The 13,692-nt window shown below is 48.7% G+C and overlaps 1 protein-coding gene across 1 annotated transcript in view; it reads right to left on the reverse strand.

Annotated features, from left to right (window-relative positions):
* Window positions 1–13,692, reverse strand: part of gak (cyclin G associated kinase) — a gene marked incomplete in the record, with an annotated part of 45,324 nt that overhangs the window by 25,741 nt on the left and 5,891 nt on the right. Inside the window, 7 exon segments of the mRNA XM_029718008.1 lie at window positions 7,169–7,281; window positions 8,126–8,261; window positions 8,524–8,613; window positions 9,255–9,380; window positions 11,654–11,796; window positions 12,376–12,490; window positions 13,068–13,127. Of these exon segments, the coding sequence (XP_029573868.1) occupies window positions 7,169–7,281; window positions 8,126–8,261; window positions 8,524–8,613; window positions 9,255–9,380; window positions 11,654–11,796; window positions 12,376–12,490; window positions 13,068–13,127 (783 nt within the window).

The following is a 13,692-nucleotide window of genomic DNA, read 5'->3' on the forward strand; positions in this document are numbered from 1 at the left end:
CCCCGCTTAACACAGATCATCCCAGTCTAATTCTGCCCTCAGACACAGGGGAGCAGTTATGTCTACCCCTTACTACCGCTACTACCACTACTACCGCTACTACTACCGCCGCCACTACTACCGCCACTACTACTACTACCGCCACTACTACTACTACTACTACTACCGCCACTACTACTACTACCACTACTACTACCGCCACTACTACTACTACCGCCACTACTACTACTACTACTACTACCGCCACTACTACTACTACTACTACTACCGCCACTACTACTACTACTACTACTACCACTGCCACCACTACTACTACTACCACCACCACCACTACCACCACCACCACCGCCACTACTACCACCGCCACTACTGCTACCGCCACTACTACTACCACCGCCACTACTGCTACCGCCACTACTACTACCACCACCACCACTACTACTACTACTACTACCACCGCCACTACTACTACCACCGCCACTACTACTACCACCACCACTACTACTACCACTACTACTACTACTACTACTACCACCGCCGCCACTACTACTACTACTACTACCGCCGCCACCACTACTACTACTACCGCCGCCACCACTACTACTACTACTACTACCGCCACTACGGCCAATACCGCCACTACGGCCAATACCGCCACTACGGCCAATACCGCCACCACCACCACTACTACCGCCACCACCACCACTACTACCGCCACCACCACCACCACCACCACCACCACCGCCACCACCACCACCACCACTACTACCGCCACCACCACCACCACTACCGCCACCACTACTACCGCCACCACCACCACTACCGCCACCACCGCCACCACCACCACTACTACCGCCACCACCACTACCGCCACTACCACCACTACCTCTACTACTACTACTACCACCGCCGCCACTACTACTACTACCGCCTCTACTATTACTACCGCCGCCACCACCACCACCACCACTACTACTACTACCGCCACAACTGCTACCGCCACCACCACCACTACAACTACCACCACTACAACTACCGCCGCCACAACTACTACTACCGCCGCCACAACTACTACTACTACCGCCGCCGCCACAACTACTACCGCCGCCGCCGCCACAACTACTACTACTACCGCCGCCACAACTACTACTACCGCCGCCACTACTACTACTACCGCCGCCGCCACTACTACTACTACCGCCGCCGCCACTACTACTACTACTACCGCCGCCACAACTACTAATACTACCGCCGCCACAACTACTACTACCGCCGCCACAACTACCGCCGCCACAACTACTACTACCGCCGCCACAACTACTACTACTACCGCCGCCACAACTACTACTACTACTACCGCCGCCACTACTACTACTACTACCGCCGCCACTACTACTACTACCGCCGCCACAACTACTACTACTACTACCGCCGCCACAACTACTACTACTACTACCGCCGCCACAACTACTACTACTACTACCGCCGCCACAACTACTACTACTACTACCGCCGCCACAACTACTACTACTACTACCGCCGCCACAACTACTACTACCGCCGCCACAACTACTACTACCGCCGCCACAACTACTACTACCGCCGCCACAACTACTACTACCGCCGCCACAACTACTACTACCGCCGCCACAACTACTACTACCGCCGCCACAACTACTACTACTACCGCCGCCACAACTACTACTACTACTACTACCGCCGCCACAACTACTACTACTACCACCGCCACTACTACTGCTGCCACTACTACTACCTCCACCACCACTACCACCACCACAGCCACTACTACCGCCACCACAACTACTACCGCCGCCACTAATACTACTACCGCCGCCACTAATACTACTACCGCCGCCACTAATACTACTACCGCCGCCACTAATACTACTACCGCCGCCACCACCACCACTACTATTACTACCGCCACTACCACCACCACTTATACTGCCACTACTACTACTACCACCACCACAGCCACTACTACTGCTGCCACTACTACTACCTCCACCACCACTACCACCACCACAGCCACTACTACCACCACCACAGCCACTACTACCACCACCACAACTACCACCGCCGCCACTAATACTACTACCGCCGCCACTAATACTACTACCGCCGCCACTAATACTACTACCGCCGCCACTAATACTACTACCGCCGCCACCACCACCACTACTATTACTACCGCCACTACCACCACCACTTATACTGCCACTACTACTACTACCACCACCACAGCCACTACTACCACCACCACCACAACTACCACCACCACAGCCACTACTACCACCACCACCACAACTACCACCGTCACTACTACAACTACCACCGTCACTACTACAACTACCACCGTCACTACTACAACTACCACCGTCACTACTACAACTACCACCGTCACTACTACAACTACCACCGTCACTACTACAACTACCACCGTCACTACTACTACTACTACTACTACTACTACTACCGCCACAACAACTACTGTCACTACTACCGCCGCTACTACTACTACTACTACTACTACTACTACTACCGCAACTACTACTACCGCCACTAATACTACTACCGCCACTAATACTACTACCACCACTAATACTACTACCGCAGCCACTAATACTACTACCGCCGCCACCACCACTACCGCCACTACCGCCACTATTACTACCGCCACTACTACTACCACCACCACCACCACCGCCACTACTACTTATACTGCCACTACTACTACTACTACTAATACTACTACCACCACCACAGCCACTACTACCACCACCGCCACTATTACTACCGCCACTACTACTACCACCACCACCACCACCACCACTAATACTGCCACTACTACTACCACCACAGCCACTACTACCACCACCACAGCCACTACTACAACTACCACCACTACAACTACCACCGTCACTACCGCCACTACTACTACTACCGCCGCCACTACTACTACTACCGCCTCCACTACTACTACTACCGCCACTACTACTACTGCCGCCGCCACCACCACTACTACTACTGCCGCCGCCACGACTACCGCCGCCACCACTACTACTACTACCGCCGCCACCACTACTACTACTACCGCCGCCACCACCACTACTACCGCCGCCACTACTACCACCGCCGCCGCCACCACCGCCACCACCACTACCGCCGCCACCACTACCGCCGCCACCACTACTACCACCACTACTACTACCGCCGCCACCACCACCGCCGCCACCACTACCGCCGCCACCACCGCCACTACTACCACCACCACTACTACCGCCACCACTACCGCCGCCAGCACCACCACTAGTACCACCACCGCCACCACTACTACCACCACCGCCAGCACCACCTCCACCACCGCCAGCACCACCTCCACCACCGCCAGCACCACCTCCACTACCGCCAGCACCACCTCCACTACCGCCAGCACCACCTCTAACTCTGCTACTACCACCACCACCTCCTCTACCACCACCGCTTCTACTACTGCTGCTGCTACTACTGCTGCTGCTACTACTGCTGCTGCTACTACTGCTGCTGCTACTACTGCTGCTGCTACAGCTGCTGCTGCTACAGCTGCTGCTGCTACAGCTGCTGCTGCTACTGCTGCTGCTGCTGCTGCTGCTGCTGCTGCTGCTGCTGCTGCTGCTGCTACTGCTGCTGCTACTGCTGCTACTACTGCTACTACTGCTGCTACTACTGCTGCTGCTGCTACCACTACTGCTACTACTACTACTACTGCTGCTGATACTACTGCTGCTGATACTACTGCTGAAGACGGCGCTGCTCACCAACAGCAAAAGATTAGCCTTATGACCGTGACGCTTTTACCACTAGTAAACTATTAACACTCCCCATTTACTTCCAAACAATAGAAGTCCATCCCTGCCATGCCAACCGTTCCAAGAAAAAAGGTCAACCTAAGTCTTACACCACCCCCTATCAATTTCACAACATGCCAAGTCCCACAGTAGGCCAAGCATATGGTTCCCACAACATGCCAAGTCCCACAGTAGGCCAAGTCCCACAGTAGGCCAAGCATACGGTTCCCACAACATGCCAAGTCCCACAGTAGGCCAAGTCCCACAGTAGGCCAAGTCCCACAGTAGGCCGAGCATATGGTTCCCACAACATGCCCAGTCCCACAGTAGGCCAAGTCCCACAGTAGGCCAAGTCCCACAGTAGGCCAAGCATATGGTTCCCACAACATGCCCAGTCCCACAGTAGGACAAGTATTGGGTTCCCACAACACCCCAAGTCCCACAGTTTGCCAAGTCCCACAGTTTGCCAAGTCCCACAGTTTGCCAAGTCCCACAGTTTGCCAAGTCCCACAGTTTGCCAAGCATACGGTTTGCCAAGCATACGGTTCCCACAACATGCCAAGTCCCACAGTAGGCCAAGTATTGGGTTCCCACAACATGCCAAGTCCCACAGTATGCCAAGTCCCACAGTAGGCCAAGCATACGGTTCCCACAACATGCCCAGTCCCACAGTAGGCCAAGTCCCACAGTAGGACAAGTATTGGGTTCCCACAACATGCCAAGTCCCACAGTAGGCCAAGCATACGGTTCCCACAACATGCCAAGTCCCACAGTAGGCCAAGCATACGGTTCCCACAACATGCCAAGTCCCACAGTAGGCCAAGTATACAGTTCCCACAACATGCCAAGTATTGGGTTCCCACAACATGCCAAGTCCCACAGTAGGCCAAGTATACGGTTCCCACAACATGCCCAGTCCCACAGTAGGCCAAGTCCCACAGTAGGACAAGTATTGGGTTCCCACAACATGCCAAGTCCCACAGTAGGCCAAGTATACGGTTCCCACAACATGCCCAGTCCCACAGTAGGCCAAGTCCCACAGTAGGACAAGTATTGGGTTCCCACAACATGCCCAGTCCCACAGTAGGCCAAGTCCCACAGTAGGACAAGTATTGGCTTCCCACAACATGTCAAGTCCCACAGTAGGCCAAGCATATGGTTCCTACAACATGCCAAGTCCCACAGTAGGCAAAGTCCCACAGTAGGCCAAGTCCCACAGTAGGACAAGTATTGGGTTCCTACAACATGCCAAGTCCCACAGTAGGCCAAGTATTGGGTTCCCACAACATGCCAAGTCCCACAGTAGGCCAAGTCCCACAGTAGGCCAAGTCCCACAGTAGGCCAAGTCCCACAGTAGGCCAAGTATACAGTTCCCACAACATGCCAAGTATTGGGTTCCCACAACATGCCAAGTCCCACAGTAGTCCAAGCATATGGTTCCCACAACATGCCCAGTCCCACAGTAGGCCAAGTCCCACAGTAGGCCAAGTATACTGTTCCCACAACATGCCAAGTATTGGGTTCCCACAACATGTCAAGTCCCACAGTAGGCCAAGCATATGGTTCCTACAACATGCCAAGTCCCACAGTAGGCAAAGTCCCACAGTAGGACAAGTCCCACAGTAGGACAAGTCCCACAGTAGGACAAGTCCCACAGTAGGACAAGTATTGGGTTCCTACAACATGCCAAGTCCCACAGTAGGCCAAGTATTGGGTTCCCACAACATGCCAAGTCCCACAGTAGGCCAAGTCCCACAGTAGGCCAAGTCCCACAGTAGGCCAAGTATACAGTTCCCACAACATGCCAAGTATTGGGTTCCCACAACATGCCAAGTCCCACAGTAGGCCAAGCATATGGTTCCCACAACATGCCCAGTCCCACAGTAGGCCAAGTGCCACAGTAGGCCAAGTATACTGTTCCCACAACATGCCAAGTATTGGGTTCCCACAACATGTCAAGTCCCACAGTAGGCCAAGCATATGGTTCCTACAACATGCCAAGTCCCACAGTAGGCAAAGTCCCACAGTAGGCCAAGTCCCACAGTAGAACAAGTCCCACAGTAGGACAAGTATTGGGTTCCTACAACATGCCAAGTCCCACAGTAGGCCAAGTATTGGGTTCCCACAACATGCCAAGTCCCACAGTAGGCCAAGTATTGGGTTCCCACAACATGCCAAGTCCCACAGTAGGCCAAGTCCCACAGTAGGCCAAGTCCCACAGTAGGCCAAGAATACAGTTCCCACAACATGCCAAGTATTGGGTTCCCACAACTTGCCAAGTCCCACAGTAGGCCAAGCATATGGTTCCCACAACATGCCCAGTCCCACAGTAGGCCAAGTCCCACAGTAGGCCAAGTATACTGTTCCCACAACATGCCAAGTATACCGTCCCCACAACATGCCAAGTCCCACAGTAGGCCAAGTATTGCTCTCTCCCTCTCCCTCCTCTCCTTTGTGTCGTTCTCTCTCCATCACGTGACATCACTTTCCATTAAGACTGAAACGCCTGTAGTGTGTGAATATGGCTGGGATGAGACACTCCTTTGTGACTGATGGTGGCAGGGGCAGGTGGAGGGGGTTGAGGCAGAAGCAGGGAGGGGAGCAGGCACTCTCTCAATAGCTCTTCAGAGAGTTGGTGGCACTACTGGAGAACTGACTCCCTTTGTACCCCAAGAAACTGACTTGTTTGCCGTAAAGGAGTCGGGGGGGGGGGGGGGGGGACTGGGCTACACAGTCCCAATTCAATTTCCTACATAGCCCTTGGTCCTAACTCATCAACGTTTGCAGATGTTTAAGGTGGAAGCTTTAACAATACACTGGTTATACCAAACCTGGAGGAGTTAGGTCCAAGAACAAGGGGGAGGGAATCTCTAAACCTCATGGTCACACAAGGAGGGAAAGGTGACCTGACCTATCGTGTGACCTTAAGCAGGGGGCATTACCCTGAGTAGCCAACCAAGAATATATCCTCCTCTCTCAGAACGGAAGATAGACACCCCACAACTACTCACCCCTCTCCACAGACAGTCTGATACAGCTAATGCTAGGACAATGCCCCAAACTGAGAAATAAGTAGGTCATTGTGTGAGCAACAAAACAGATTTTTCTTTTTAACTGGCAACATGGGGTGTTTGGCTGACATCATTACGCATCCTGTGACGTTCATTTGGTATTTGGTAGTAATAGTCTATGTCAAGACCCCTCATGCAAAAGGCTCTAGAAAGGAGACATGAGGGAGTTGGGTTGCAATGCTAGTAAGGTCAGACAAGCAGAAGGGGTTCAGAGGTCAAGGGTCAGGGGGTTGAAGGTCAGTCGGTTACCTCTGTGATGGGAGACTTGGGGTTGACATTGCGCGCCGCAGCGATCTCCTGCAGTTGGTTGACCAGCTCCGTGATGGACAGCCTCTCCTCTGGGTTGATCTTCAGCATGGATCCTGAGAAGAGGAGAGGAATGGCCCAAACAGAACCTCTTAGCACATTTTAAAGCCCTTTTTACATCAGCAATTGTCACAAAGGGCTTAACAGATAACCAGCCTAAAACCCGAACATCAAGCAATGCAGTGGCATCCCTGTAGCTCAGTTGGTAGAGCATGGTGTTTGCAACGCCAGGGTTGTGGGTTCGATTCCCACGGGGGGCCAGCACAGAAAAAAAATAATGTATGAAATGAAATGTATGCATTCACTACTGTAAGTCGCTCTGGATAAGAGCGTCTGCTAAATGACTAAAATGTAAAAAAGAAGCACAGTGGCTAGAAAAAAAATCTAGAAGGCCAGAACCTAGGAAGAAACCTAGAGAGGAACCAGGCTCCGGGGGGTGGCCAGAGGCAGGAACCCAGGAAGAAACCTAGAGAGGAACCAGGCTCCAAGGGGTGACCAGAGGCAGGAACCCAGGAAAAAACATAGAAGAAACAGGCACGGAGGAGCGGCCAGAGGCAGGAACCAAGGAAGAAACCAGGCCCAGAGGTAGAAATCCAGGAAGGAACCTAGAGAGGAACCAGGCTCCGAGGGCTGGCCAGTCCTCTTCTGGCAGATCTCACGTCATAATCTCAAAGTCGGTCGACCATATTTTTTCAGTGTGCGTTTTGTTACTCGTCTTTTAAATACTAGTCGTTCCTGGCAAAAACAGCAACTAGACCTAGATGGACTGCTGGGTACATGGACTCTATTTTTAAATCAGATATTCAACTATTCATTTATTTTTACAACCACAGGCGGCATTTACTAAGACAACCACCAATTTCAGAGCCCTGATCTGATGAATGTACAGAGGTTCCTTACTGATGAGCTCGTGGTAAACAGTGTACTTGATGTCATTCTGGGGGATGGCATACTTCCCGTTGACTATCTGCAGCTTAGCGCCCTCCTCGAAGGGGTGCTGCTTAAAACACAACAAGTAGAGGATACAACCCAATGCCTGGAGAGAGAGAGAGACAGAGACACACACCACACACAGAAAAATGATCAACAGGCTATAGAGATGTGGTTTAAAGGGACAATTAAAAATAATAATAATAATAATAATAATAACACCCTATTCCCTTTATAGTGCACTACTTTTGACCAGGGCACAAAGGGCTCACCGTAGCAGGTGACATAGCAACCAATACAGCAGCAAACGAAACCAAAACAAAATAAAAAATAGACAGACTAAATAACGTTGCTATCACAAGACTTACCCAGATGTCCTGCTTCTCGTTAATGGGGAAGTTGGAGTACAGGTCAATCATCTCAGGTGTCCTGTAGGCCGGAGTAGTGTTTCTGGTGATCTGGGTACAGTGGAAGGTGGTCACTTTAGTTTACCAGTAGCTCACAGAACTAGAATGAGCAGAACGGGCCTCCCCATTTAAGTCAATGATGCCATAATGGGTCGTCTGGCAGCCATTTTCAGTGCACCCATGAGTTTACCTACTGAAGGTTCCAAGTCCTAGGCATTCTATTTCTAAGGTTTAGCCATCTTCCTCACATTCAAATCCAGAAAACATCTAACCTTTTACTTTTCCCAGGAAATTGTGGGGATTAACAGCCTGTTTCCAAGAAAATCTTATGCATGAGTGATTCTTCTAGCCAATAATTAGCTTTCTGTATCCATGCTAGTTTCCTGTAGAGCACCATTAAACTGGAGGAAAATAGACTGGCATTACAGGGTTTGAGGAAAGCCAGTGTGTTCTGATTTGATTAACCAACGTTGGTGCAGGAACAAAGTATAATTTTGTGTAATTATATCAATAGGGGATGGTTTCCCCAGACACTAATTAAGCCTAATTCTGGACTAAGAAGTATTTAAGGAAATGATCCATTCAAGTAGATTTATAGTCCAGGATTAGGCCTCCTCTCCCCTGGGAGTCTTCAGCAGCGATAGTGGAAAGAGTACTAGAACATGGTCACAGACAGGGGTTTCCAAAATCACCTCATCCTCCACCATGGACCTCTTCTGGGCAGACCAGCTGTAGTCAGGGTAGTGGGCTATTGTGGTGGAACTGCCAAAGTCACACAGCTTGATGGTGCCTTGGTGACTGATCAGCAAGTTCTCAATCTGGAGGAGGCAGACAAAAAAGGACAGTGGCTCATTACGCGATTGCAGTTTGTGTGTACATTTGTTTTTCTATATTCGGTCTGGGAATTTTGTTTGTTGTAAGGCGATGTCAGCACTATTTCACCAGATCAAATTCCTGTAAGACGTAAATGTATTTGGCGAATCAAGGTGATTTTGATAAACATCAATAAGCAAGGACAAGAGGCAGCAACACCTTTATTTTCTACGGCGCTTTAGAAGAGGGGTGATTTATTTTAACGTCGCTTTAGAAGCAGGGCGATTTATTTTAACGTCGCTTTAGAAGCAGGGCGATTTATTTTCTAGGGCGCTTTAGAAGCAGGGCGATTTATTTTAACGTCGCTTTAGAAGCAGGGTGATTTATTTTAACGCCGCTTTAGAAGCAGGGCGATTTATTTTAACGTCGCTTTAGAAGCAGGGCGATTTATTTTAACGTCGCTTTAGAAGCAGGGCGATTTATTTTAACGTCGCTTTAGAAGCAGGGCGATTTATTTTCTAGGGCGCTTTAGAAGCAGTACAAAAAAAATTTGCCATGAAATGAAAATGTCTGGAATGTATGCATTCACTACTGTAAGTCGCTCTGGATAAGAGCGTCTGATAAATGACTAAAATGTAAAATAAAATGTAAGCCGGGCGATTTATTTTAACGCCGCTTTAGAAGCAGGGCGATTTATTTTAACGCCGCTTTAGAAGCAGGGTGATTTATTTTAACGCCGCTTTAGAAGCAGGGTGATTTATTTTAACGCCGCTTTAGAAGCAGGGTGATTTATTTTAACGCCGCTTTAGAAGCAGGGCGATTTATTTTCTAGGGCGCTTTAGAAGCAGTACAACAACAAAAAAATTGCATGAAATGAAAATGTCTGGAATGTATGCATTCACTACTGTAAGTCGCTCTGGATAAGAGCGTCTGATAAATGACTAAAATGTAAAATAAAATGTAAGCAGGGCGATTTATTTTAACGTCGCTTTAGAAGCAGGGCGATTTATTTTAACGCCGCTTTAGAAGCAGGGTGATTTATTTTCTAGGGCGCTTTCCAAGCAGGGCGATTTATTTTCTAGGGCGCTTTCGAAGCAGGGTGATTTATTTTCTAGGGCGCTTTCCAAGCAGGGTGATTTATTTTCTAGGGCGATTTATTTTCTAGGGCGATTTATTTTCTAGGGCGCTTTCCAAGCAGGGCGATTTATTTTCTAGGGCGCATTCCAAGCAGGTTGATTTATTTTCTAGGGTGTTTTAGAAGAGGGGTGATTTATTTTAACGCCGCTTTCGAAGCAGGGCGATTTATTTTCTAGGGCGCTTTCGAAGCAGGGCGATTTATTTTCTAGGGCGCTTTCCAAGCAGGGTGATTTAATTTCTAGGGCGCTTTCGAAGCAGGGTGATTTATTTTCTAGGGCGCTTTCCAAGCAGGGTGATTTATTTTCTAGGGCGCTTTCCAAGCAGGGTGATTTATTTTCTAGGGCGCTTTCCAAGCAGGGTGATTTATTTTAACGCCGCTTTAGAAGCAGGGTGATTTATCTTAACGCCGCTTTAGAAGCAGGGTGATTTATCTTAACGCCGCTTTAGAAGCAGGGTGATTTATTTTAACGCCGCTTTAGAAGCAGGGTGATTTATCTTAACGCCGCTTTAGAAGCAGGGTGCATCTCAGTGTCAAATCAAAGACTTGAGTACCGCCAAACAGCAGGCCACATGAAAATATTGCAGAGGCAACTCCGCTCCTCAAACATTTGTCGACCCATTCACAAAACGCATAGCCTCTGGTTTGACCTGGTTCTCAGTTGCCATTCCAAAAACACTTAAACAATCCCTGAGTCCGCTAGAAAGTCAGGAAACAGAGTGTGAGGGCCAGGCGAGGGGTGGAGGGGTTCCAGAGAACACAGAGGCCTACATCAGCACTCTGTAGCAAGCACATCACCAGGGTATTTTGTCACTGATCAAATAAAAAAACATCTGACAAACAAGTGGCTGAAAGTTAAGTGTGGCAGAGCAGGGAGGGAAGTCTTACCGGAAGAGAATGGTTATGTCTAGATAGCATACAGATGGTAGCAGGTATAGTATGGTGTGGTAAAGGAGGAAGAGGTATTGGCCATGGCAGGAGTTGAGAGGGGAAGTAGGGTGATGTTGCAGCAAATATGCTGATCTTGGGTCAGTTTTGCATTTCCCCCACTAACGGTTAAGGTTAGGATTGGGAAAGGGACACTGATCCTAGAGCTGTACCTTGGGGAAATTATGAGGGCGAGTTGGGCTTTTAACTGCTCACCTTAAGATCCCGGTGGATGATAGGAGGCTTCTGTTTGTGCATGTGCTGCACGGCGCGACACGACTGGTAGAAGATCTTCAGCACTGTGTCACATGACATGGGTCCCTTCTGCTCCACCCGCTTGATGAAGTCCACCAGTTGACCTGAGGGAGGCAGACAGGAAGTGCCTGATCAGCAACATGAAGAGTACTAGTCAAAGCAATTGCTAAAATCACTGGCTAAACATTATGAGGCAGTTTCCCTGATACAGATTAAGTTTAGTCCTGGACAAAACATATTTTTCAATGGAGAATCTTAGCCTCTATTGAGAATGCTTTTTAGTTCCGAACTAGGGTCAATCTGTGCATGGGAAACCAGCCATAAAGGTATTGCTAATTAGTAGAAGACTACAGCGCATACATTTGCTTGATAAAATCAGGCATATTCACAGAAGTATAAACTGTATTACAGGGTTGTGAATATACCACTCCAAAATAGGCCTCCTCTAGAAGATGTCTCTACATCCACATTACGTTCAAGGAGGAAGAGAAAATGTTAGGCTTCGATTTCAGCCCTCAGCGCTGCGCACAGCAAAACGTAGTGCGGACGTAGCTTAGGTGGGATTTATATTCCACTTGAAGTACTCCAACAGCTTTATGACTTCACTGTGTGCCACAGAGGGGGCCCGGCCCCCACACAGAGGGGGCCCGGCCCCAAAGCGGATAAAGTGGAGTCTACAGTACCTTTACAGAGCTCTGTGAGAATGAGGAACTCAGCCTGGCCCGTGTCCGACTCCTCCTTGGCAATGGACGCTGCAGAGCTGAACTGCACCACGTTGGGGTGACCAGAGAGCTTTTTCTATACAACACTCAGGTCAAAGAAAAATAACTGATTGTCTGTATATCAAACTGGGTTGTTTCTTAAGCCCAGTTTCCATTAGTGCTTTACATTTTTTAATTTTTTTAATTTTAATTTAACCTTTATTTAAACTAGGCAAGTAAGTTAAGAACTAATTCTTATTTACAATGACGGCCTACCCCGGGCAAACCCGAAACCGGACGACGCTGAGCCAATTGTGCGCCGCCTTATGGGACTCCCAATCACGGCCGGTTGTGATACGGCCTGGAAAATCCAGGCCACATTCAACCCTAAATGCCAATGGAAATAAAGTTTTAGTGAATTAGGCTGTTTTAATAATGTTAGGGTCAGAGGTTAGGGTCATGAATGTGGATGTACGAGGTGCCAAATCCCTATTGCCATTTGACTCCTACACTAGAATTGTTAAAGAATATTGTCTACTTTATTCAGATTGGTCTATTTTATCAAAAATGATTATGACGTCAGACACATGAGGTGTTCCTTGACTAAAGGATGTTATCTAGGAGGAAGGTTCAGTGTTTGACGTTCAATGAGCATAAACCACTCAAAAAGATACCATGAAGCAGACCTCCTGGATGATTTCTTTGTTCTTCTCCTCCTCGTGGGACAGGAGCCTCTGTGTGCACACACACACACTTAACCATTTAACAAATACAGAACAATGTATGCGTCCCAAATGGCATGCTATTGGAGCTGGTCAAACGTAGTGCACTATATAAGGGAATAGGGCACTATATAAAGGAATAGGGCACTATATAAAGGAATAGGGCACTATATAAAGGAATAGGGCACTATATAAAGGAATAGGGCACTATATAAGGGAATAGGGCACTATATAAAGGAATAGGGCACTATATAAAGGAATAGGGCACTATATAAAGGAATAGGGCACTATATAAAGGAATAGGGCACTATATAAAGGAATAGGGCACTATATAAAGGAATAGGGCACTATATAAGGGAATAGGGCACTATATAAAGGAATAGGGCACTATATAAAGGAATAGGGCACTATATAAAGGAATAGGGCACTATATAAAGGAATAGGGCACTATATAAAGGAATAGGGCACTATATAAAGGAATAGGGCACTATATAAAGGAATAGGGCACTATATAAAGGAATAGGGCACTATATAAAGGAATAGGGCACTATATGTGACGTCTGTCTGAACTAGCATT

The sequence above is a fragment of the Salmo trutta genome, chromosome 27 (genome assembly GCF_901001165.1).
Source record: "Salmo trutta chromosome 27, fSalTru1.1, whole genome shotgun sequence".
NCBI classification, from domain to species: Eukaryota; Metazoa; Chordata; class Actinopteri; order Salmoniformes; family Salmonidae; genus Salmo; species Salmo trutta.